This window comes from Aotus nancymaae, unplaced genomic scaffold, assembly GCF_030222135.1.
Source record: "Aotus nancymaae isolate 86718 unplaced genomic scaffold, 86718_ANA_hifiasm-v0.15.2.pri h1tg000038l, whole genome shotgun sequence".
NCBI lineage: Eukaryota > Metazoa > Chordata > Mammalia > Primates > Aotidae > Aotus > Aotus nancymaae.
The window spans coordinates 4,620,535-4,644,265 of record NW_026988452.1 but is presented as its reverse complement, the minus strand read 5'-3'; the positions used below and the strand labels follow the sequence as shown (position 1 = coordinate 4,644,265).

General features: G+C 41.0%; 1 protein-coding gene across 3 annotated transcripts in view; it reads right to left on the bottom strand.

The window, feature by feature from the left end:
- The window catches only part of SCN10A (sodium voltage-gated channel alpha subunit 10), a 94,399-nt gene extending 86,126 nt beyond the window's left edge, over positions 1-8,273 (bottom strand). For all 3 annotated transcript variants that reach the window (XM_012455649.2, XM_012455650.2, XM_012455651.2), the window contains exons 1-3: positions 8,004-8,273; positions 6,405-6,532; positions 3,315-3,395 (exon numbers count right to left, since the gene is read on the bottom strand). In XM_012455649.2, the coding sequence (XP_012311072.2) occupies positions 3,315-3,395; positions 6,405-6,532; positions 8,004-8,273 (479 nt within the window). The remainder of the gene's footprint in view (positions 1-3,314; positions 3,396-6,404; positions 6,533-8,003) is intronic.
- Positions 8,274-23,731: the final 15,458 nt, after the last annotated feature.

The window sequence follows — 23,731 nt, the reverse complement described above, 5'->3', positions numbered from 1 at the left end:
ACACAATTCCATACGGACATAACTCCATAGCAGCTTATGTGACAACTACCCACGCCATGACCAGCACTTCACAAGCCCCTTCCCAATTGCCTCCTCCCTCCTCTTCCCTGGAGGTCACTATTCTCCTAATTTTTGGTACTTTTTCTTGCCTTACTTTATTGATGCTTTTTACTTCATAAGTATGCATCCATAATGAAATAGTTTAGTTTTGCTTGATTTCAAATTTTATATAAATGAACCAAATTTATGTAATCCTTTGCCTTTGGGTTTTTTTGTTTAGTATTAGGTTCTTAAGACTCATCCTTATTGTTGTGCAGGACTAAAGTTTATTTTATTTTTTGTTTTAGATGGAGTTTTACTCTCATTGCCCAGGCTGGAGTGCAATGGAGTGATCTCGGCTCACTGCAGCCTCTTGGGTTCAAGCGATTCTCCTGCCTCAGCCTCCTGAGTAGCTGGGATTACAGGCATATGCCACCACGGAGACTAATTTTGTATTTTTAGTAGAGACGGGGCTTCTCCATGTTGGTCAGGCTTGTCTCAAACTCACAACCTCAGGTGATCCACCCGCCTCAACCTTCCAAAGTGCTGGGATTACAGGTGTGAGCCACCGCACCCAGCCAAGTTTATTCATTTTTATTGCTGTAAATTTTTTCATTTTAGAATATGACAGAAATGGTTAACGTACTCAAAGTTTATGGATGTTTGAGTGGTTTCTGGTTTGAGGTTTTTATGGGCAATGTTTATAAACTTTCTTGTAGCTGTATTCTGGTGGCCACAAGTACATATTTCCATTGAGCATAGGTACTTAAGAGTATAATGGAAGAATACAGTATATGTGTGCCCTCACCTTTACTGGATAATGCCCATTGCTTTCCAAAGAGGCCACCCAAATTTACACTCCCACCAGCAGTGTGTGAATTTCTGTTGCTCCATGTCGTTCCCAATACTTGGTATGTGACACTTTAAAAAATGTTCCTCCTATGAAGAACGTGTAATAATCTCTCATTGTGATTTTAATTTGCATCTCTTTGATTTAAAAAAAGGTTAAGAAGACTTTCATGTTTATGGCCTTTTGGATTTCCACTTTTGTAAAATGACTATTCAAATTTTGTGTGATTTTGCAAGTGGTTGTTCTGACATTTTTCTAATTGATTTGTAGGGGTTCATTACTCTGAATATAAGCACTTGCTTTTTCACTCCCTTAAAGTTGTCTTCTGATGAACATTCTTAATCGTAGTATACTAACACGTATCAGCTTTTTCCTCCATAGTTAGTGCTTATTGTGTCATATGTAATAAAGTTTTCCCTAATCTGAGGTCATAAAGACATTCTTCTTTGTTTTTTTTTTTTTTCTTTTAAGAGCTTTGTATATTTAAGGTTTACCAAGGAAATGAGGTGTTGATCTACCTAGAATCAACTCTTGTGTGTGGTGCAAAGTTGGATGTTTCATGTAGTTTTTCCAGTGGGATTCCTAATTTTTCAGCATCATTCACTGAAGGCCACATTTTTCCTGTGGCACCCTAGGTGCCACTTTTTCACACATTAGATGTTTATATATGTGTTGATCTGTTTATGGACTGTCTATTCTGTTACATTGTTCTGACCAATCTTACACCAATGGTGCGCTGCTCCAATTAGAGCTTTAGAGTAAACCTTGACATCCAGTAGAATGTTCTCCCACTTTTCGTTTCTTCATCAAAAGTTTCTTGGCTTTAATTTGCTCTTTAAAATTTTATGTAAACTTTTGAGGAAGAAAATTTAAAGTTTAAAGTTTGTCAAGTAATACAAAAAAAAAACTGTTGAAATATTGATTTGAGAATCACATTAAATTTATTAGTCATTTTGGGGAGTCTTTACAATACTGAGACTTTGAATCTGAGAACATGTCTCTGCACTGATTTGCTTTTAAAAAAAATTTTACACAATACTTATTATAATTTTCCTTATAGAGATCTTACTCATACTTTAATAATCTTATTCCTAGATACTTGACATTTTAAAATGCCAGTGTCGATGGTATTTTTAAAAACGATTTTCTATTTGTTGATAGTGTATATACACAATTGATTTATGTGTGTTAATTTGTACCCAGCTACCTTACTATACTCTTTAATTCTGACAGTTTATTTCTAGGTTATGTTGGATATTTTATGTATACAATCTTATTATCTGTAAACTATATCTTTGGCAGTTTTTTTCTTCTTAACCTTTTTTTTCCTTGCTTTATTATGCTGGCTAAGTCCTCCTTTACAAAGTGGAACTGAGAAGAACAGACATCTTTGTTATTTTTTTCTGTTGATTTCAAAGGGAAAGCTTTCCACATTCACAATTAAGTATGAGGCTTGATGCTTTAAAACAATGAATGCCCTTTATCAGAGTGATGCAATTCCCTTCTATTCCAAATTTCTAAGAGTTTAAATTCATACATGGAAATTGAACTTTATCAAATGACTTTTAGCATCAATTAAGAAGACTATGTGATTCTTCTCCTTTAATCTATTAATAGAAATAGAACATGTTTTTGTTGTGGCATGCATTACTGTTATGGTTAGCAAAAAAAAAAAAAAAAAGTTGGAAAAAAAGAAACCTCTGCAAAACACCTATTATTATACCCACAGGTATGTTAGGTTCAAGCTGGAGTGGCAGCACCCCTCCCAGATGTGTAGATATGCGATATTTTTGGAAAGTTCTCACATTCTGAAACTATAGACGTTTCATCCACTAACCTAGGGAAATAGAATAACCTCGAGAATCCTAAGGTTGCTTTGAGGCATATGAAGCATGATAACTTACACAGCTTCATTTATGAGCTATTTCCTAAATATATCTCAGAGCCATTTGTTCTTAGTTCTGTCTCAGTTTTGCTGCTGTCTCTCTTCCATAGTAGGCCTTCTCAAAGGCATATCTTCTCTAAGACATACACTTGTGTGTGCATCTAGCAGGTGTGTGTGTGTGTGTGTTTGTGTCAGAGGCGAGGGGACTCATCTTCCTAGACCACCCTAGACTAATGAAATTAGAAATTAAACATTTTGGGCCTGGGACTCAGGCATTTGAAAATTTTCCTGAAAATGCCAATAGCCAGTCAAGGTTGAGAACCACTAATCTGTATCTCCTTGAAGCTGAAAATCATATGTGTGTTTATGAAACAAAGTTCACAGAAGAAGAGACCTAGTTATTACAAAGACAAATAGATAATAAGATTTGGCAATATCCACATGAGGCCTGGGAGGATAAATAAAAGACAAAGACTGCCAAGTGAAGGAAGAAAAGAAAGCAAAAAGAGGAGGTACAGCAATGATAGCAAATCTACTCACTCGATTTTCTCTGGAAGCTCAGTTTGGGTCATGCACACGCAATTGACCAAAATAGTGACGGTAATAAATAAACTGAACCACCTGGAAGGCCTGTGTTAAGGAAAAGCTGAGATCACCAAGTCTCTGTGATGTCATCTAGGATCACTTTGATGCTGAATGATTACATTCATTACTCTTAGCTAATATTAGCTTTATGATCTTGTCACATAATAACCACTAACATTTACTGAGTGCCTAAGCTAGGCTGAGTACTTTGCCCACGTTACTTCTAATGCAACTAATCTACAGGTGGGTATTATTATCCACATTCTGGAGCTGAGAAAACAGGCTGACAAAAAATAAAAGAAATAACTTTTCTCAGGTCACACAGCTATCAACCATGCTGCAGAGATGTGAACTCTAGCTGTCTGATAACAAACTCTGAGCAAGATGGAAGGAAACATATTTTGTTTTCTGAAATGTCCTTCTGCCTCAAACCCTTCATTTCACTATACAAAGTGGCCTGAAATTTTATCTGGAAAATGTCTTTTTATTTTAAACGACAAAGAGAAGTTAGAAACTTGGAGATAAGTCAAGGGGAACAAGCTTTGGTGGGGATTAGTTTCATCAGATTGCTTGCATAACTTAGATGAGATCAGTTCCACCGAGGAAATGGTCTTCTGGCTAGGAACGGTGGAGGCAGGCACAGGGAAGTGAAATATTGGCTCAGGAAGAAAACCCCAAAGAGGATTAGGCTGCAGTGGAGAACTCTGAATAGCCAGAGCAGAGAATATTGACAGCAGACAACGGGCCAAGGGATCACCAGAAGGGGAAGGAGACGTTGGAAGGAAGGTGGCTGGAAGGGGTAAATAGAAGGGAAGAAACATTGGTGGGGAGAATCTAAAGGAAAATTGTTCCTGCTTGGGCATTTTTCTCAGGAATAGCTGGGCTCCTAACAGTACTTCCCAAGGAAAAACAAAGCTTGAAAATGAGCTTGACCTACAGAAAGAGTACAATACTCATTTTTCATAATTTCAATTTGAGCAGAAGTATTTAAATGTATTTTAGTTTTCTGTAAATGCCTTGATGTGTCTGGTTTTACAGTTACTTAGGAACACATCTATTTTGAAAAGGAAAATTCTATTAATTAAAGCACATTTTCCTGCTGACTTACAATTACATTAAGAAAGATGCTCACATTGGGGGAAATGTTAACCCAAGGATTAAATTAAAATTGTGTCTCCAGTTCTACAAACCTTTAAAAGTAATATATCTTATGTATAATATTACTTGTGAAAACAAAGCAAATGTGGTTGGAGTTATATTTTTGGTGAAATATTAATAATAGGGCCCTGAGAATTCTAGCATCTTTTCGGGCTGGAGTTACCAAATTTATGAGATTTAAATGCAGACTTTTGTGAGTAAGAGAACCCCTCAACGGCTTTTCTGTCCAGCTATGACTCTACTAAGTAATCACTTACTCATCAAATCTCAAGATGAAGAGAATTTTCACTGGTCACTTGGTTCTTTTAAAGGGATTTTATTTCTAATTAACTGTTTCTTACTTATCCAAATGTAAGTCAACCAGAATCCATAAAGAGAAGTTTGTATGTTTGCGATTTCTCTTTATTTGTAATTTCCATGTAATTGTATGTATTTTGAAAAAGCAACAGCTACCCAAGCAGAGATGACACATTGAGAGAATAATTACCCTGATTACTTTCCATTAACTGCCTACTTCCTCACTGCAGATACTGCTCCATGTAGGATGCAGGCTGGACTTCTTAACTAGCTGTGTGGTCTTGGATAATTCACTTAGTGCCTCTGTGTGTCAGTTTCATTATCTGTAAAATGGGGATGCTGATCTCTCCTTCAGAGGCTTTTGAACCAATGATAGTGTTGACATTTAGGAAGTATTTAGCAAGTGGGGGACTGCTATTGTCATTAAATATTCTTCTGTGGATCTGAAATCCCAAGATTCAGCTCAGAAAATATAATTCTTACTGGTTACTCACAAAGAAAAAAATGTAAAAAGAGAAAACATAATGCAACTTCATCAAGCGTGCAGCTTCATGCTGAGTGTGCAGATAGATGATTGTGCCAAGGTTACCAGCTCAGTGACAACTGTCCTGAAATCCAACAATCTGCCTCATAGTTAGGGAGCAGAGTACAGCTCTTTTTTACTGGAGCCTTCTAAGAAGAGGCTGGTTACCATCTGTCAGGCAACTGAGGCAGGTCTATTCTTGCACATCGACCTCCTGGAATCCAGGGCTAAATTCATCATAAGGAACTTCCAATCTTTCCAGTGACCAAGGATCTTAGGTCATTAGGATCTTTCCATTAGGACCAGCAGGGAAGATCGTAGGAAACCAAACCAAAGTCTCTTTATTCTGCTAGTTTGGCTTGTCTTGCAAAATCCCCTGAAGGCAGCTTCCAACACTACCTAAAACAATTACTATAATAGACATTTGACGAATGTGTCTCTAATCTTTACATTCTTGTGTGGCATGAACCTTGGACTGTCGACACTTTAAACCTGCTAGTAGTTTTCGAGTAACTTGTGACGTTAACAGTGCCCCATGACCAATGAGGTCCCTTTGAGACTATGTGTGCTCTTCCCATCAAGGTCTGTTTTCCCTGCCCTCTGGGAGGTGCTGCTCTTTTGCTCAGTAAGCAGCTACTTCTCAGCATGGCTATGGCACAGAGTAACAACCCATGCCTATCTCATCTGCCCAAAGAAGGCTTGCAGCCTTCTTACTGCCTGTTATGTTGTGGGGAGAGCGGGCCACACAAGGTGGTGAGAATGTTTCGGGGGGCATCAGCAAACCTCCCCTTATAAAGAGGACATTTTTCAAGTTGTGCATCCACAGTTGTGTCTAGATTAGTCTGAGGAGAATCCAAACCCCTGTGTGCTGCATGAACACTTCCTCTGTGTCTTGGGACTGCTTTGGGGTACGGCACACATTAAAGCTACAAACCATTTTGTCAATCTAATGACCTCATTGTCTTTTGGGGATTCAATTGGAGAAGGGCTCTGTTGCTAACCTCTAAAGCAGGTACCAGACACAGTGGGCAAGGTCTAATTCTAACACGTGGAAGAGGTAACAGTGCAAAGGATATGAGTGGACAGACACTTTGATGGCCGTTCTTCTGATCAGGTTGAAAGGACTGAATAGCCACAGGGCCCGAGTGGCGCTAAACCGGGAAATGGTCCTCCCTTTGTTCAGCACCATAAATGTCTAAAACAAAACAAAACAGAAAGTGGACCTCCAATGAGAAACAAGATTCCTTGTGCAATCATGTTTTTAAACGTGAGTGGCATCATCTGAGGCTCGTGAGCAAGAAGGGCTCTGGAAACCACAGGTCAATGAGAGCCAAATGGAGGTACAGAGAGGTAGAGAGGATCGAGGACTAAAAGCTATATCCTCAGCCTCTCTGCAAGATCCTGGTCTTTGGAGCTGACAGGATGATGAGCTCCAAGATGAGCACACTGAGGGTGCTTTAATGGACAGACAGCTGATCCTCAGGCTGGTAAGATGTAGTATGCCCAGGGGAGAATTCTAGCAGCAGGATGTTGAAGTTCTGGTTGGATTTAATTTCTCTTCTCACTAGAGAACCATCCCAGTTTTGTAAAGTTCCTTCTGTCTCCATCTCCTAGGTCTTTGCCTCTTAAACCCTCTCCTATTTTCTTACTCTGAGCATTTAGAAGGATATGAGCCCTTGGCATGGGAGAGGAGGGAAAAACATAGTCCAGTGCCTTTTTATTTACTCTGCCAGCCGCATTTGAGATGGTTGATTCCTGGCCTCCTAACTCCCAAACATGTAGTCACCATTTTTTGGCTGTGTAGAACATCTAAAATACAATATAGGTGAGATAATTGTCATGAAGAAGAGCTTGTTTAAACTTGTGATTCTCAAACTTTTTGATTTCAGGGATTATTACTCTCAAACCTTATTGAGGACCCCAAATAAGTTTTGTTTATGTCTATATCTTTTTGTTTATGCCATACATATCCATAGCATATTAGAAATTAATGTATATATAAGTATATATGTTTATATATGTATATACATATTATATATGTGTGTGTATATACCATATTAGAAATTAAAAACTCAGGAAATTTTAAAACACAGGAATATACAGGCACACATTCCAGTAGTTAGAGTGATGACATCATCTCCCATCGATAGTTTATATTCACCAATGTATGATCATAAGAGAATGTGTGTGAAAAATACAAATTACAGCCAAGTATTGTTAGGAAATAGTTTTGATTTTATAAACCTACTGAAAGAGTTTTGGGGACACCAGGGGTTCCAAGATCATAGTTGAGGACCACTGGCTTAAATCATCCTGCTTTCTGTCCCCATCCCCACACTCCTCCCCCAACCTCAAGATGTCTGCTCTCTACCTGCGAAGCGAGCCAACTCCTCTGGAGGCCCCAGGCCAGAGCTCATCCAAGGGAACCATCGACTTTTCCTGCAAGCTCTGCAGCAGTTACCTGCTTTTGGAGGTGTGGGTTTAGTTAGCTTCTATCATAAATGTAAAAGATTCAAAGAGATCATCAAAGAAGTTAGATATTGTTTTGTTCATGAGTCTTTAGCAGACTGCCGCGTCACCCAGGGCTCAGGAGGACTTCCCGGGCTGGGTGGCTTGAGACTTCCTCTCCAAGAGCTGAGAGAAGACATTCCTACCATAGCTCTTACCCGGTGTGTGCTGTAGAAGGGGTCTAGATCCTCCAGGGGCTCCCCGATCAGTTCTGCTGGGAGCTCACCATAGAACTTGGGCAGCTGGTTGCAGGCTTTCAAGTCTAGCTGGGGCCGAAGCTTCCCCTCCTGGCCCTTCTGCTCCCTGTGCTTCTCTCTGGTTTTCTTTGCCGCCTGCTTGGCAGCAATTTGCTTCTCTATCTCCACCAGCGACTCCGGAGTAAAGCGACGGAAGTTGTTAGTTTCGAGGGACCCAATGGGGAGTTCCATCTTCTCATTCTTCAGGAAGTAGTTGTACTCTTTAAGAGTGGACATAACCACAGAGAGGTGACAGTTTGCCCACTGGTCCTGTCCCTCTCATCTGTCGCATCTTGATTGTGGGAACAGCCTCCCTCCCACCCTCATACCTGGCTTCTCCCTGAGCTCACTCTGAGCCTCTCCCATTCCCCTGCAATGCTCTCAGGGAAGGCTTTTATTCCACCCTACTGCAGGTGCCTCAGGGTTAGGTCTTTGCTCCCCATGTGCCTCTATGTCATTGTTTCTTCGCCACTTTGTACCATCCTACCACCACCACCAGATTTAGCCATGCTGTCCTCTCTCCTTATTTCCGGGACCGCTGAGCTCCAGGCACTCTCCCGTATTCATCAAAGACTTTGGTTTATTTAAGTCTCACGCCACTTTCTTATCACAACCTTTTATTTATTGACATTGTCAACATTTCTCCCCCTGTCTGAATTTCATTCAGACCTCCAAGTTACTGGAGAACTCAGGATTACTGGAGAATTTCATTGGGCCCTCCAGGTTGTCTGTGGCTGAACACGACTCTCCATGACCAGATCAGATCTGTGATCCACAATTTTAGCCACTCCCTCATGCTTATCCTAAATCCCAAGCCGAAGTTAACCTAGAACAATTCCCCTGAACTGCTGAAGGGTGATGGGGAATCTCAGTACCACCTGGGAATCCTATGGTTTCCCTAGTCAGCAGTTTCTTCTAGTCTGAGGTTTCCAATATACTCTTTTCTGACTGTTTCCTGTCTTCTCTTGCAGTAAGCCAATGACCACATTTCCTAGTTCATGGGGAAAAACGGAACTCTGGCAGCTTCATGCCATCAAACCTCCAACTCACCTGCCTCTGCAGACTTCTCTCCTTCCCTTCTGTTACAACATGAGAGGTGTCATCCCACATTCTGAGGACCACGCCTTTTCCCTTGCTTAGAATCTTATCTCCTAGCCACCTCATTTTTCTCTCTCTCCTTGTCTCCCAGCTCTTTCCTATCAGCATTTAAAGATGCTTAACTTTCCTTCAACTTTAAAAACTCTCCCTTGATACTGAGCCCATCCAGGTCTTCTTTTCTCTCTCCTCCTGTTCTCCGCTGGGTTTTAATAAAGCAGTTACTTCTACTCACTGCTTCCAGTCACTCTTCAGTCTTTGAAGCCTGGATTTTGCCCTCATATCTCACTAAAAGTCCTCCTTGCAAGGATACAAGAGACCTCCTTGTGGCTTAAGTCAGGGGTCCCTTATCGGTTCTTAACTTTTTTCTTTTTTGAGACAGGGTATCACTGTCACCCATACTGGAGTGCAGTGGTGCAATCTTTGCTCACTACAACCTCTGCCTCCTGGGCTCAAGCAATTCTCCCACCTCATCCTCCTGAATGGTTGGGCTACAGACTCAGTTAGTTTTGAAAAAATTTTTTGTAGATACAATGTACCACTATATTGTCCAGGTCCATCTCAGTTCTTATCTTGTTGGTCCTATTGGCTGTTTTGACAACTTCCTCCTTAAAATACTGCCTCTCCTTGGCTACCACGACACTCTCTTGGTTTTCCTAACTTTCTGTCTTCTCCTTCTCAGTCTCTCCTTTCTCAGCTTCTCCCATACATGACTGTGAATATTGACACTCTATCTTTTGTTTTCAGAATAACAACAATACTAACAGCTTCAGCAGCACTAACTAGCATTTACTGAGATTCCACTGTATTTCAGACTCTCGGTTAAGCAATTTTCATGCATTATTGCATCGACTATCACCTTACCTGTGAAGTGTTATCTCCAATATATAAATAAGATACCAGAGCAGCAAAGTTAAATTTTCCAAGGTCACATTACTAATGAGTGGCAGAACAGTACTTAAACTCAGGGACATTTGCCACAATCTCTTGGGGGCATCTCATCATTCCCATGTCTCTGCTTCTCATTTATATGCAGATGACTGAGTCTTTATCTGAGGCTCTCAGAAGTTCATGGGGCTCAGATCTTCATTTGACCACTCCACTTGAGTGTCTCATGAGCACCTCAAACTCAGCATGCCCCAAACTAAACTCATTAGCATCTGCCCACTTCTTTCTAATATCTGCCTCTCCTCTATGTCTTTTTACTGCCATTAGCCCCAGATAGCCTGTTTCTGTGTCTGTTCACAACCTGGGTACCATAATTATGCCCTTTCTATTTCCTTCCCACATACAATCAGACATCCAGTGCTGTTGCTTCTGTCTCCTTAGTATCTTCTCTTCATGTGTCTCCAGCCTCTCCATTATACTGCTGGTCCAATCACCGTCATCCCACTGGCCTCCTATGTGTTATTTTTATTCCCATTTAGTCCTTTCTAACCCATTCTCCAACCGTAGCCAAGTGATCTTTCTAAAATGCAAATCTGGTTATGTGATATCTTTATTTATGGTCCTTTTAAAGCTCTCCATAGCACTCAAGATAACCCAAACTGTGTGCTGACCTCTCCAGCACGGTGGTCCCCAGCCACACTACTTTTATAAGTTTCTCCTTGAATTTGATCCAGTCTTTTTTATGTTAGGGCCTTTCCATATTCCACTTCCTTTGCCTCAAATTATCCCCCCACTTTGTCTCACCCGGCTAATCCTCTCTCATTCTTCTACTCTTGGCTTTTAGGCAATTTCTTCCATTTCTGACCTATATGAAGTCTATGTGAGGATTCTCATCTCACGTTTCCATAGCTTTCTGCACTTTCTCTATAAACCTCTGCTCTGGAATTTCTGTTTGCCTTTCTATGGTTTCTACCAGTTGCAAGCTCAGTGAGGGCTAAACTCACATCTATTTTGTTCAGCATCAGTTCTCCAGAACCTAGCACAGTGCCTGGCACGCAGTAGACACAGAATAGACATTTGTTGAATGAACAGAGGTAACCACAAAGCTTAATAGCTGAAAAAGCGAAGAACATTTTGTTTAGAAAAATGCAGCAAAAATCACAGGTCCAATCATAGGAATATAAGGATTGACATTTTAAAGCTAACACACCCCAAAGTCAAGCAGATGGTGGCAGGGGCAGTGCTTAAATCAAATACCACTATGACGGAGTTCTTGCTTGCTCCCACCATACCTAGATGTATCTCTTGAATCCAATGCCTTGTGATACAGAGCCTGCTTATTGTCACCAGCCCTAGAGGCAGCTCTTGTACCCAGTACCTATATATGGGAGCCTCTGCTGGTTGTTACCAGTCCTTCCATGCACTGAAATCCTGGTAGGAGCTCTCACTGCTCTGACATCATTCCTCTTCCTTAACGTCCTCCATGACTTTCTTCTGGAAACTTTCCCTGACCCCCTTCTTCTCCGCCTGCCTGTTTGTATTTGATCTGTCTCTTAGTGAGCTTTTCATAGTCAACCTACATTACATAATTGAACATCTGTCTCCTATTTTCTTCTAACTTAGTTCTATGCGCTGTGTGCCCAAGTCCTGATTAACATGGTGTATTTATGTAATGACCATTGAAACACTGTTGACTTCAGTGTCTTTAATTATTCCCTTCTGAGAAACAAGGACTAAGTTAACTTTCTCTTTCTTGTCTAGAGGAGAAGAGATAGTTAGGGTTTGGAACCACATTTGAATCCCGGGACTCAGTGGTTTAGTAACAATGCAGGAATTCCTGGATTGTTGTGGAATGCGATGTTGAGAATTGAAAACAGGATTAAGCCAGAATTTCAGGTCCTAGAGCTGGGGCTTGAGGTAAAAGCAGACTCAGCCATGAGACTGACTTGGTGCCAAATGTCCATAATTCTTCTGGGCTACCATAAATCCCTCTGGTAAAGGACAAGGTTGTTTTCAACATTGAGGTGGGAATTGGCAGCAATGTAACGTAGGTATGAGAGACTAGTCCTTCTTTTAAGACTTTCCCATCAGAAGTAATAGCTTTGGACTTGAGATCCCTTGATTGAAATGGTTCTCTGTATTTCCATCTGTTACCCAGTGTCTTTATATGACACTCTGAGAAAAATATTGGGGTGCGAGTAGTTTATCTGAGAGCTATTTCTAGGAATGTCAGAGAAGAGTGGAAAAGTAAGGTAGGAAGAAGAAAGCAGTATTTTTATGAGCAGTTTACTCTTACAGACAATCCAGGCTCAGAACTGTTTCACTGAGGGGTAAGGATACTAGGGTTTTATCTACCAGTCCTACCCCTTATTGGTTGGGGTCATCCAGGGATATTAGCTCTACAGAACTTACTTCAGTGGCCAGAGAAAGCCCTGGGCAGAGAGAGGCAGGAAGCCAACATGTAGGAAGTGTCTGCAGGTGACCTCTCAGCTAGGTCCTGGGGATATGAGCAAGGCACAGATAGTGACTGCTACAGTCCCTGCAGCCTTAGTTGGGAATCCTTATTTTAGGGTTCATTTGAATGTAGTGAGGAAGGCACATCCTTTGTGACGGCTGAGGAGGAGACAATCCAGGAAACATCTATTCTAGTTTGGCTCCAACTCAGCCCTGGCTTTTAAACAGTCTGCCTGAGTTTTTGCAGGTGTATTCCCTGAAGTTTAGTAGCTGTTTCTGCTAAGGAAGCCTCTCTATTTGGTGGGCATTCAACCCTCCCAAGCTGAACAAACAGTGATATTTGGTTCCTTTTGCCTCCTTTTTTTTTTCTTTCTGTTGCCCAGGCTGGAGTGCAGTAGCACAATCACAGCTCACTGCAGCTTTGAAGTCCCAGGTTCAAGTGATCCTCCCACCTCAGCCTCCCAAGTAGCTGGGACTACAGGTACAGGTATGTGCCACCATGTCTGGATAATTTGTATTTTTGACTGGGTTTCACCATGCTGCCCAGGCTGGTCTCGAACTCCTGGGCTCAAGCAGTCTGCCCATCTCAGCTTCCCGAAGTGCTAGCATTACAGGCATGAGCCACTGTGCCCAGCCCCTTTTGCCTTCTTACTATCAGGTGGGGGAGGATCTTTCTTTATTGCTCTTCTCTGAAGATCCCATGTCTTCCAGAACCTGTAGGATCTCTTGTGGAAGGTTGAGCTTCCTGAATACTAACCTGAATGATGGCAGAACAGATTAGCTATAGGGCCAATGCTTTCTTCTCTGCAGTCATGACCCTCTTTGGTCCCAGATCCCGAGGGCCAGACCCAGGCCTACAGAAATTCTTCTCACAGGCAGTCCCCCATCACTCACACTGGCTGATCAGTTATAGGGGTATTGGCTCAGAGCTTTCAGAGAGGACTGTCTAACCTTGCGTTTCCCCAAATGTGTTCTGCGGAATTCGTAAACAAGTGTCCTATGAGAAAAGCAATGTAGGTAAACTGTTCCCGTTTATAATGCATTTGTGAAAAGTATAGAAGACACTAATATGTTTTATTGTTCTTTTTATTATATAATGGTATGCTTTTAAGAAGGGACAGCCAACCTTGCACGTGGCAGGGAGATAGAGGAGAAGACCCAGCTCCTTGAATACGTGCTGTACTTGCCAATTGAGAATGTGCTTCTGCCTGATGCTCTACAGCTTGGCAGCACAATTGCAGTCTTTCATTCTTAATAAAATAAATTATTTAATTTCTCTAACTGGTTATTTTCCTTCTCATATAATGTTTTTCTTTAAAAAAATCATATGAGAGGCCGGGCGCGGTGGCTCACGCCTGTAATCCCAGCACTTTGGGAGGCAAAGGCCGGTGGATCATGAGGTCAAGAGAGCGAGACCATCCTGGTCAATGTGGTGAAACCCCGTCTCTACTAAAAAAATACAAAAAATTAGCTGGGCATGGTGGTGTGTGCCTGTAATCCCAGCTACTCAGGAGGCTGAGGCAGGAGAATTGCCTGAACCCAGGAGGTGGAGGTTACAGTGAGCCGAGATGGCGCCATTGCCCTCCAGCCTGGGTAACAAGAGCGAAACTCCATCTCAAAAAAAAAAAAAAAAAAAATCATATGAGTAAGATTTTTATCATTCTTCAGGCGGTTTGTTCATGAAACCATGTTTGCTGTGTTATTTTACTTCAAGTGTGTCTTGCATCCCCTGATGGCCAACTGATGCCTTAACAGTGTGTGATGATTTTTAAATTGTTCTCTGGTCCCATAAGCTTGCAAAACCCTGTCCTAGGATATGTTCCCTAATGCTTCCAGAAAAGATCTCTGGGATCCCTGGTCCATCGTGGTCCAAGCAAACCCGAAAAGGCAGTCCATTGACTTTCTAAGTTCTCTATGAATTACAATATTCTCAGAAAGCTCGTCAGTCCTACGGCTAGTCTGGAAGCAAACAGGATGGTTTGCCATCACAGATGGATAAAGGAGTATCTACGTGGAATTTTTTCTGCTTGCTTTAGGGAAGCTAGATCTGAAGCTCCTGCAACAGGCACTAATCCTCTTAGTTCTCTGCAGTAACCACTGGCTTTGTGACAACATAGTTCTTCCACCTTCTCTAGTGCAGTGATCTTCACATGCCAGTGCACAGTCTGGTGCTGAGCTAGCTGTATCGCCATCACAGGGTGCAAATGGGCTAAGATGCAGATTCCTGGACTCCACCTGCAAAGATTCTCATTCAGTAGGTCTGAGGTGAGGCCCAGGGAGTCTCATGTTCAACAGACTCATGGCTGAAGCTGCCAAAGACGTTCTCCCTTTGAGAAACACTGAAACTCTCTGCAACTCTGAGATGAAACAGGACAAGGTTAAAGAATCTGGTAAAATCACGATATACTCCCACAGTCCTAGGGCCCAGGAGAAATCTTTCTGGATTTTGGAGGTAGGTCAGAAGCCAGTGTTGGGGTGCTAGGGAAAAAGAAATCTGGCACCAAATGGCAGGTACTCTTATTTGTTCTAGGAAACTTTGACTCCCCAGAGGTTTTGTTGGGGCAGTTCTTAGGACCTCCTCTTTCTGTTGTCAGAATCAGGGCAACTCCTGGCCAGGAACATCAGAAAGCTTACACCCAGGGAATGAGAACAGAGTGGAGTTTGGTTATTTCTGAGGATTAAGTTTCTGTACATATTTACCCTGTTTCTGGGATTTCTGGGTCTTTTCTTCATGGGCTATAGTGGCATCTTGACTTGAATTTCTGAGACCTGATGAATGAGCAGTTTCTAAGAAGGAGATTAAATGTAATTAAACAGATAACAGGTGCTTCACATTTGCCATTTTGATGGTGATAAAAATAGCTGTGGTTGGTCTTTAATTAAAATCTATGGTCTGGGAGAGCCAGCTGACTCAGAGCTTCTTGATAGAGGCTGGTGTGAATAAGGGTGACAACGAGGGTCTCCCTGAGATTACAGTGGGCAGGGCAGGACAGAGGGTTCTTTCTACCAGATTTTGTAGATCTTAGCAGGATGTTTCTCTGATTACACAGAAATCACAAACTCCCTATCTCCTGAGTGTGTACTAGTTAAGTCTGATCACAGAAATGACCAAGCCTCATGAGATGAGTTACTCAAATCCCCCATCCACAGCAGTATCAACAGCACCTCATTTATGTACTGTGAGTTTACAAAGTGCTTCTGCGTAATTATTCCTTTTCATCCAACAAAAATCCTGTAGAGTAGGTGAAAGGTATTCCCTTAAATAAGAAAAACTAAGAACCAATGTGGGTCTGTGCTTACTGTGTTATAAAGATGTTAATTAGACTGAACAAGCTTATCTCTGAGTCTTTTGATTCCAGAGTCAGAGCTTTACCATCTCTGGGACAGGTCTGGCTGATTGGAGCAGTTCTGGAATCCTACTGATTGGGGCATCATTGCAGATTTCTGGGACTTGAGAGAGGGAGCAACTGATCTGAATGTGTTCAGATTTGGTGAGACTTCAAGGGGCCTCAGAGACCAGTGTTTTTGTCTCATAACTCATTGAGGTCTTAAGAACCCAATAGAGGACTTTCCCTACTAATGTAGCATTTGTCTCTGTATAGCAGATATGGTGTGGATAAACAGGTAATTATAGTTTTTCCAGAAAGCTTAATTAGTAAGCAAAATGTAAGATTTTACCTGTGTAGGATTGTGCCTTCTCATACTTCCCGTGGTTGCTCTCATCTACTTATACACAACTACAGTTAGCATTTTCATGTAGGCGACTCCCGAATCTAGAGTGTTCTTCTGAGTTCCAGTCACACTAGCCCACTGCCTTTGGACGTATCCCCTGTAATGCTCCTTAAACACCTCAAAATCTTTGTCTTCCATGATCCCATCATCTTCCTCCACCAAAACCAAGCTTCTCTTCCTCCTGTGTTTCCTATCTCAATAACTTGCATAGCCATTTTTCCAAGTCGGAAACTTAGGAGTCCTCCTTTATGTTTCCTCAAATCTTCCTCCCTTATGCCTGACACTTTTTTACACTCTGGGATGCGGCAGTACACAGACTATAGGTTCATAAGTTTTGGAAGCTTAAACATAGCTCTGGGCCTCAGTCAACAAATCTGGCAGCTTCCCAGACCGTTACTTTTCAGAGGAGAAAAAGGCTGAAGTTATGATGACAACCTAAGTAGTCTGTGGCCACATTTGAAACATAAATTTATTTCTCTAGCCCAAGTCTTTCAGTTACATTCCAAATTCTTGTATTCAACCATCTATTCATCACCACCCACCTAGATGTCTGACAGAAGTATAAAGTGAAATTATAATATTTACCCCAATATACTGCTTCCTTAGCCTTGTCCCATTTTAACACATTGTAACTTCATTATTCTAGTAACTTAGGTCCCAAGCCTTAAAACTTTTAAATAACCCATTACTTCTCTCTCATATCTCCTATCCAGTCCCTCAGAAAACTCTGATGCTGAAGTGTGGCTGTCTAATTCTCATCAGAGCCACTGCTAACCATGTAGTCCAAGCCACTATCGCCTGTTTCCATTGCAGCTGCCACAGTTCAATCCACCATCAGCTCTTAATTGGACTGCTATTATATCTTCTTAACTTGCCTCACTGCTAGCATTCTCTCAACTGCTTGAAGCCTATACTTTCTGTAGCAGTCAGAATGACCCTTTTAAAATATACTCTGTAGTGTGTTCCCACAAACTTAATCTCTGAACTCACTTCATATCGTTCTCTCTCTTGTTCACTGGAACCCAGGCCCACAGACTTCCCTGGCTGTTTCTTGAACACACCAAGCACAATATTGCCTCTGTTTTTCGACTTGCTAGTCTCTCTCCCCATATTCTCTTCATGTTTGTAATTACATATCTCATTCAATTATCACCTTGCTAGAGAAGACTCCCTGACCATCCTTTCCCAAGCAACAGCCCCTGGCCACTTTCGACCCCTTTATTTCTGTCTTCATTTTTCTTCATAACACTTCTACTACTTAATGGTTAGCATTTTTTATTCATTATTTATCTCCTTCAGCTAGAATGTTTGTCCCATAATGGTATAGATTTTGTCTATTTGGTTAGCTATTGAACCCCAAACACTGAGAATAATGTTTAGTACATTGTAGGTAATCAACAGATATTTGTTGAATAAATAAATAAATATTCAAGAAATCTGGATGGGTATGCATCAGATATTTATAATAAGAGCTTTTCACCTGACAGCAAAATTGAGTTTAGGGAACACAGGGAAGAGAAAGCACGTGTACCTGAACTGTGATTCCAGGGTGGGTAGAAACTGACCATATTCCATGCTACTGAAAAGACAAGTGTCTTATGTTCAATCTCAACTTACTAAAATCCACCATGATCTGGATGAAAGTTGTCCTCCAAAGTGAGAGGAGAACAATAAAGGCTGAAACCAGGAGGGTTGTGGGGGCAGAATGGCACTGAATATTACAAAGATGCGGTAGCCAAAAATGAAGGAGAAGAAAAAGGATATGTCAGTATCATAGAAACAGCAGGCAGAAAAGTTTCAAGAACTGCTGAGTCTTGTTCTAGTTGTGGGAATGATTTTAGTCATGAAGACTGAGAGGAAGTGTGAATAAGTACCGTGGAGTGGAGAGAATGTGACTAGATTTCTCGAGTTGCTGGAAGAGGATGTTTGGGATATTGGTGTGGCTGCAAACATGACTAAGCTAATTATAAGAGATAACAAAAGAGAAGGCCATGATAAGCTAAGTCATTATCTGCCTGGTATGACTTAGCTGCTTTGTGGAGTAATTAACATGTTGTAAGGATGAGAATGTGGTTGGAAATTTCATAGCATTGGGTGAAAGTGTGACTGAGCTGGGGCTGAGAAATACTAACTGAACTATTGGTATATCTGAGTGAAACTGTGTTATGCATGGTGCTGAGAGTGTGATTGGGTTCTCTAATACATGGAACAAATAACCAAGCTAACTTTAACACTGAAGATATTGCTGGGCTCTCCATGGCAACAGGAGCATGAGATTAAATGTTCCTGGTTTTGCAGATGCGGCCAGACTGGTCAAGACTTTAAGATTGTCTCCAAGATGTAAGCATTTCATATAGCCAGTGATACTGATATGTGTTAAGCTAAGCAGTCCATTGCCTCGAAAATTGTAATCTTTAGACATCTGATGGCAGCAACAGGACACCGGACATATGAGTAAGCTGTCCAGGAAAGAGATAGCATTTTTAATAGATATGCCACTGAGAAAGTGTAATAAGCTGTTTGTGGTGACGAAAGTAAGACCGCTCTCTACATGATCCTGCCCGTGATTCGAGACGCGTCTCAGTAATCTGTGACACTGGAAAATAGCACTTAGCTATCTTTGAAGCTGAACAATCCTTTGAAGTTGCCTCTGATACCAAAGAATGGTGCTAGGGAACTATTTGCTTAACTGAATCACCTTTGAATGATCTCAGAGATAGTAGCTAGGTAATCTGTTGTTGGAGCAGGACCAAAGTAATTTATAGGGAGGAGAAAAGTGCGTGCGCTATCCATGGTTCTGATATAGCTAGACGGTGTCTAGGCTGGATTTGAGCTGACCGAGGTACTGAACAAGAGAGGAAGGAATGGGTGAAAGCTGAGTGAGTCTGATTTTCTGTGGGGCTTCGTGAATAACTGATCTGTTTGTAGTGCTGAATGAGTGTACCAGGCTGAAGTGCTGAGGATAGGTGTATTTCTGTGGGTGCTAAAAGGGAAGAAGAGAGCAATTCAAGAAAGAAAGCTGGAATTTGGAGAAGAAAGTGCCTAAAACAGCGCTGCCACCTGAATGGAGATACAAAGTTGAAGAGGAGAAATGTTACCTTCTCATGAGTCTTTACCTCCATATCATCTGCTCCAACCCATTGAGAATGGGATCATAAAGAAGGAATAAATTTTTGTGTCTAAGGAAGAAAAGAAGTTCCTCATCACATGATCTGAAAGTGTCATGAACCAAAAAACTCAGGATGGTGGATTGAGTCAGTTACAGAAACCTTGAGTTACAATCATTCCAAAAAGCCAGAGAAATAATGTTATTTAGCCATTGGGCTCGAAGACAGGAAGCATGAGTTCTGACATTGACTGGGTCTTTTGAATTCTTTGACCCTCATTTCTGTGATTTGTAAACTGGAGATGATTACCTCTGCCCCACTCACCTAACACTGTTGCTGTTAAAATCAAAAAATACACATGAAAGCACTTTGTAAGAGAAATTATAGACAAATGCATAATATAGACCTTAATATTTCCATTACATATGTGATTTAATAGCCAATAACCACTTAGCCTATTTCAATTCCACACTGCTAGCTCTCAGTGTATAAACTAAACAAACATGTGAGATCATTTGCAATTAAATTCAATATAAAGAAGTTACAGTGTTCCAATTTATTTATCCATACCCCACCATTAGTTTTCAAATACTTTTGAATATGGTTCAGTTGCCCCAAATGAAAGTGCCTATTTAATGAGGGATGTAAATGACAATAGACTCAAAAAGTTTAAAGAGATTCATGCCGTGGATATTAATTTTAATTTAAAAATTTAAAAATGTACTTCCTTTCTCCTATTTCTAATTCTCCCTGTCCCCCAGATTTTTGTTCTATGATATCCTTAACAGATATCATAGGATTTCTTCAGAATTCTTGGAGAAGGAGGCTTGGAAAATAGTGTGAGTTCTTACAATTTTTAAAACTGTGGCTTAACATTGCCAGGTATATTTAAGTAAGACAAAGATTTTGTAAGGATGAAGAATAGGTTTAATTCAAGAAGAATATTGAAATCACTAATGTAGATAATTATTTGCCATTTATAAAGTTGTGGTGGACAGTAGAATTTGGGTAATCCATTTAATAACTGATTAAGGTTTTCTAAGGATGCTGAAGACATAGGTTTAACTAGGTGACATAATATCACAAAAGTCATACATGAAAAATACATCAATGCATGTTTTTGCACCTCATAGCACTGTAATATGTCTCTCCCAGCTCCCTTTACCAAAGTTTTTGCTAAGATGCAAATGGCCTCCAGGCTGACAATTCCAAACAAACTTTTAGACTTCTACTGACTTGACTTTCCAGCAGGATTTGACATGACTGACCATTCTATTATTCTTTAAATCCTCTCTCTGTTCCATATGAGGCTTTACTGAAGGCTTTTACATACTGGAAGTCATTAAATATCAGAGTTTCTTGGGGTTCTGTCCTAGTCCTCTTTTATATCCCCTTGCATCAAAATCTAATCTCCTCTCATTGGTTTAACTCCCACTTAAACCTGTTTTCTGTTCCAGACCTGACTATCTGTCTGTTCCTTTTGGATATCTCTCCCCTATAAATTGGTTGCTTCTTTTATATTCCCTATTTGGTTAAATGCCACCATCAAGCAGCCAGTTGCTCACATCATAAACACTTAGACGTTCCCTCTCCTCACCTCTTTACATGTGCCCCAACTACCAAGTCACAATCATCTCTTATCTGGTCTCTTACTAGAGACTTATTAACTGGTCTCTCCCCATATTCTTTTTTGCCTACTTTCACAGCAACCAACCGAATCTTTTAAAAATGCAAATCTGATAGTATCACTTCTTTGATGATGCCTTTCAAAGGCTTTCCAACCTCTTTGGGTTTAAACATTCACATCTCCCCATGTGAATGTCTGAATTCATTCACATGGGGCATAAGGCCTGGCATGATCTGGTCCCTGCCCATCACTTCCTTGTACATCACCCTTTCCCTTATTTCCCCCCTGGTAGTTACCCTGGTCTTCTTTAAGTTACCAAAATCCACCGACTTGCTCTCTGCTTTGGTCTTTTCACACGTGCTTTTCTCTCTCTCAGCAATGCTTTCACCTTTCTTTCCCCCTGGGTGACTTCTATTCTTCTTTCAGTTCAGTTAGTCACTTTTTCAGAACAGCCATTCCTGATTCTCTGAACTAGACATATTTTCTTTGTTGTTTATGTGCATAGCAGCCAGTATTTCCTGGTGGCCATTTATTTTGGTAATTATCTGTTCAATGTCTCTGTTCCTATGCTAGAAAGTAAGCTTCCTGAGCCACAGACCATGTTTATATCTTCCTCTGCTATATCTTCAGCATCTAAGACAATGTCACAATGTAAGTGTTTGATAAATATTTGTGGAGTGAAAGAACAAATGAATGAATGAATGATGATGGCTCTCCCAGAGACAGACTACTTGAGAGAATCATCACAAATGTGCACTGTGACTGTTAAGTCTAGAATTTCTGCTGTCAGCATGCCTGGTTTGACCTTAGAATGAAAGAGATTGTTCCCATGCCTCAGGGACGCCGAGCATGACTGGCCTTTTCATGTGAAGAAAGGGGAGCTTGATGCTGAAATATGAAGACAAGAAAACTAAAATTGGGGCAATGACTGAAGGGAACTCAGAGAGATTTATTAAGAAGGAGTCATTACAATGCAGTGAACTATGATTTGGGAATGAGGGGTTCTGAGGTTAGGTAGCCCTGGATCTTCTGCTGACTTGCTTTCTGATGTTGGATATGGTTTCTTTCATTGTTGTTTTTGTCTTTGAGAGGCAGTTACTACACAGGAAGATGAAGGGCTCTGAGGTGACCTCTGTAAACTCTGGTGCTTTATGAACCTGGAAGTAATATTATGGCTCTGATTCATTCTGATTACGATTTTGTGAGGAAACTAAGGCTTTGTCAAATTAGAGACCAGGTAGCTTCTATGCAGACAGGTTGACTTTGCAATAGCAAGCATCAGGACTGGGCCTGATCATACACCTGGCAGAAGCATTTCTGCCAAACGTGATTGGTCTGTTTAGTCGCTTTCTGAATGCAACTTTTGGAGGAATTAGAAGACTGCTCTTCAGAGATACTTTGTTACTGACTCCCTAAAAAATGAGAAACAACAGATCTGTGTGTTCTTGGCTTCAATCAAATGTGGACATGGCCTTGCGCTTTTAAGGTTCAGGGGCTTCTCTCTTGAAACCGTCATAGCCCGGAAGTGCCACCTGAGCTGCTGGAGGTTATAGGGTGAGTCAGCAAGACAGCTCTTTCTCATTCTGTTGAATATTTTAAAATGCTTTCATTATTAGTAGTTGCCAACAGCCTACTGTGTATTTATCACAATTAGGTGCTGTGAAAGATGATGTGGTGTAGTGGGAAAAGCAATGGGCTAGCAGTTAGGAGACTTGAGTCCCAGCCACAGGTCTGTAACAAAGCATTTTCAGTCTTTGAGCATCTTCTCTCTCTGGATCTTAGTTTTCTCATTTGCACAATGAGGGGATCGGTCTGGGTGTATAATGAGGCCCTTCTATCTTGACAAGAAGCCGTTTTTCTAATTTTTGAGGGCCCTGAGTCTACTCAGGGAGAAAAGAAGTCCTAGTAACCAGGAAATCACAAGAAAAATAAGGAAGGGCTGTATTATATGGTTCTGATCATAGAGTCTTAAGTAATAAAGATAAGTGACTCAAGGTGTTGAAGAAGGGATGGATCAACGCAGATTAGAGAAGCTGATGAAGGCTTCCTAGGAAGCTGTTGTTGGTAGAGTGTTTTTGTGACTGTGTTTGTCACAATATGAACGTCACATACTTTAGCTGGGAGAGGCACATTGCACTCTGGGCTCTGGGACACTGAAAAATACACAAATGCATGCCCAGACTGAAGGCCCCCACTGGGCACTTTCACTCTGTGCATGGCCTTCATTGAACACCTACCAAAAGCATGAGCCCCTGCTCGTGAAGCAACTGCGGTTGTTAATCTTCTTAAACATTAATTATTTCAGAGCCAAAATGTTTCTCATGAACAATAATCCCCCTTTTCCTCTGCTAAGTTTCTAAAGAAAAAAATATGCAAATTCTAATAAAAATTGACAGGTAGAAATGGGTTTTGGGCAAGGTTCTAAGGCAAGAGCACTGTGAACATTATGTAAATGCCAACCAGTATAATGCAGCCCTTCAGTTTATTCCAGGGAAGCAAAGGATACGCAGAGAATCCAGTGTTGCCACATAGTTTCTAATATTGAAGGAATCTGTCTTTTGTTCACCAGTCACATTCTGATTTGGTCCTCAAATTCTGCTTCTAAATGGCAAATTCAGACAAAAATAGTGCATCTCCTTTTAGGCTAAAGCTTAAATGTCACTTCCTCAGGGAGGCCTTTCTTGGTCTTGTCTGTCTAAACTAGGTGCCCCCAACATCTCCCAAAGAATCTAGTTCATTTCTTTCCT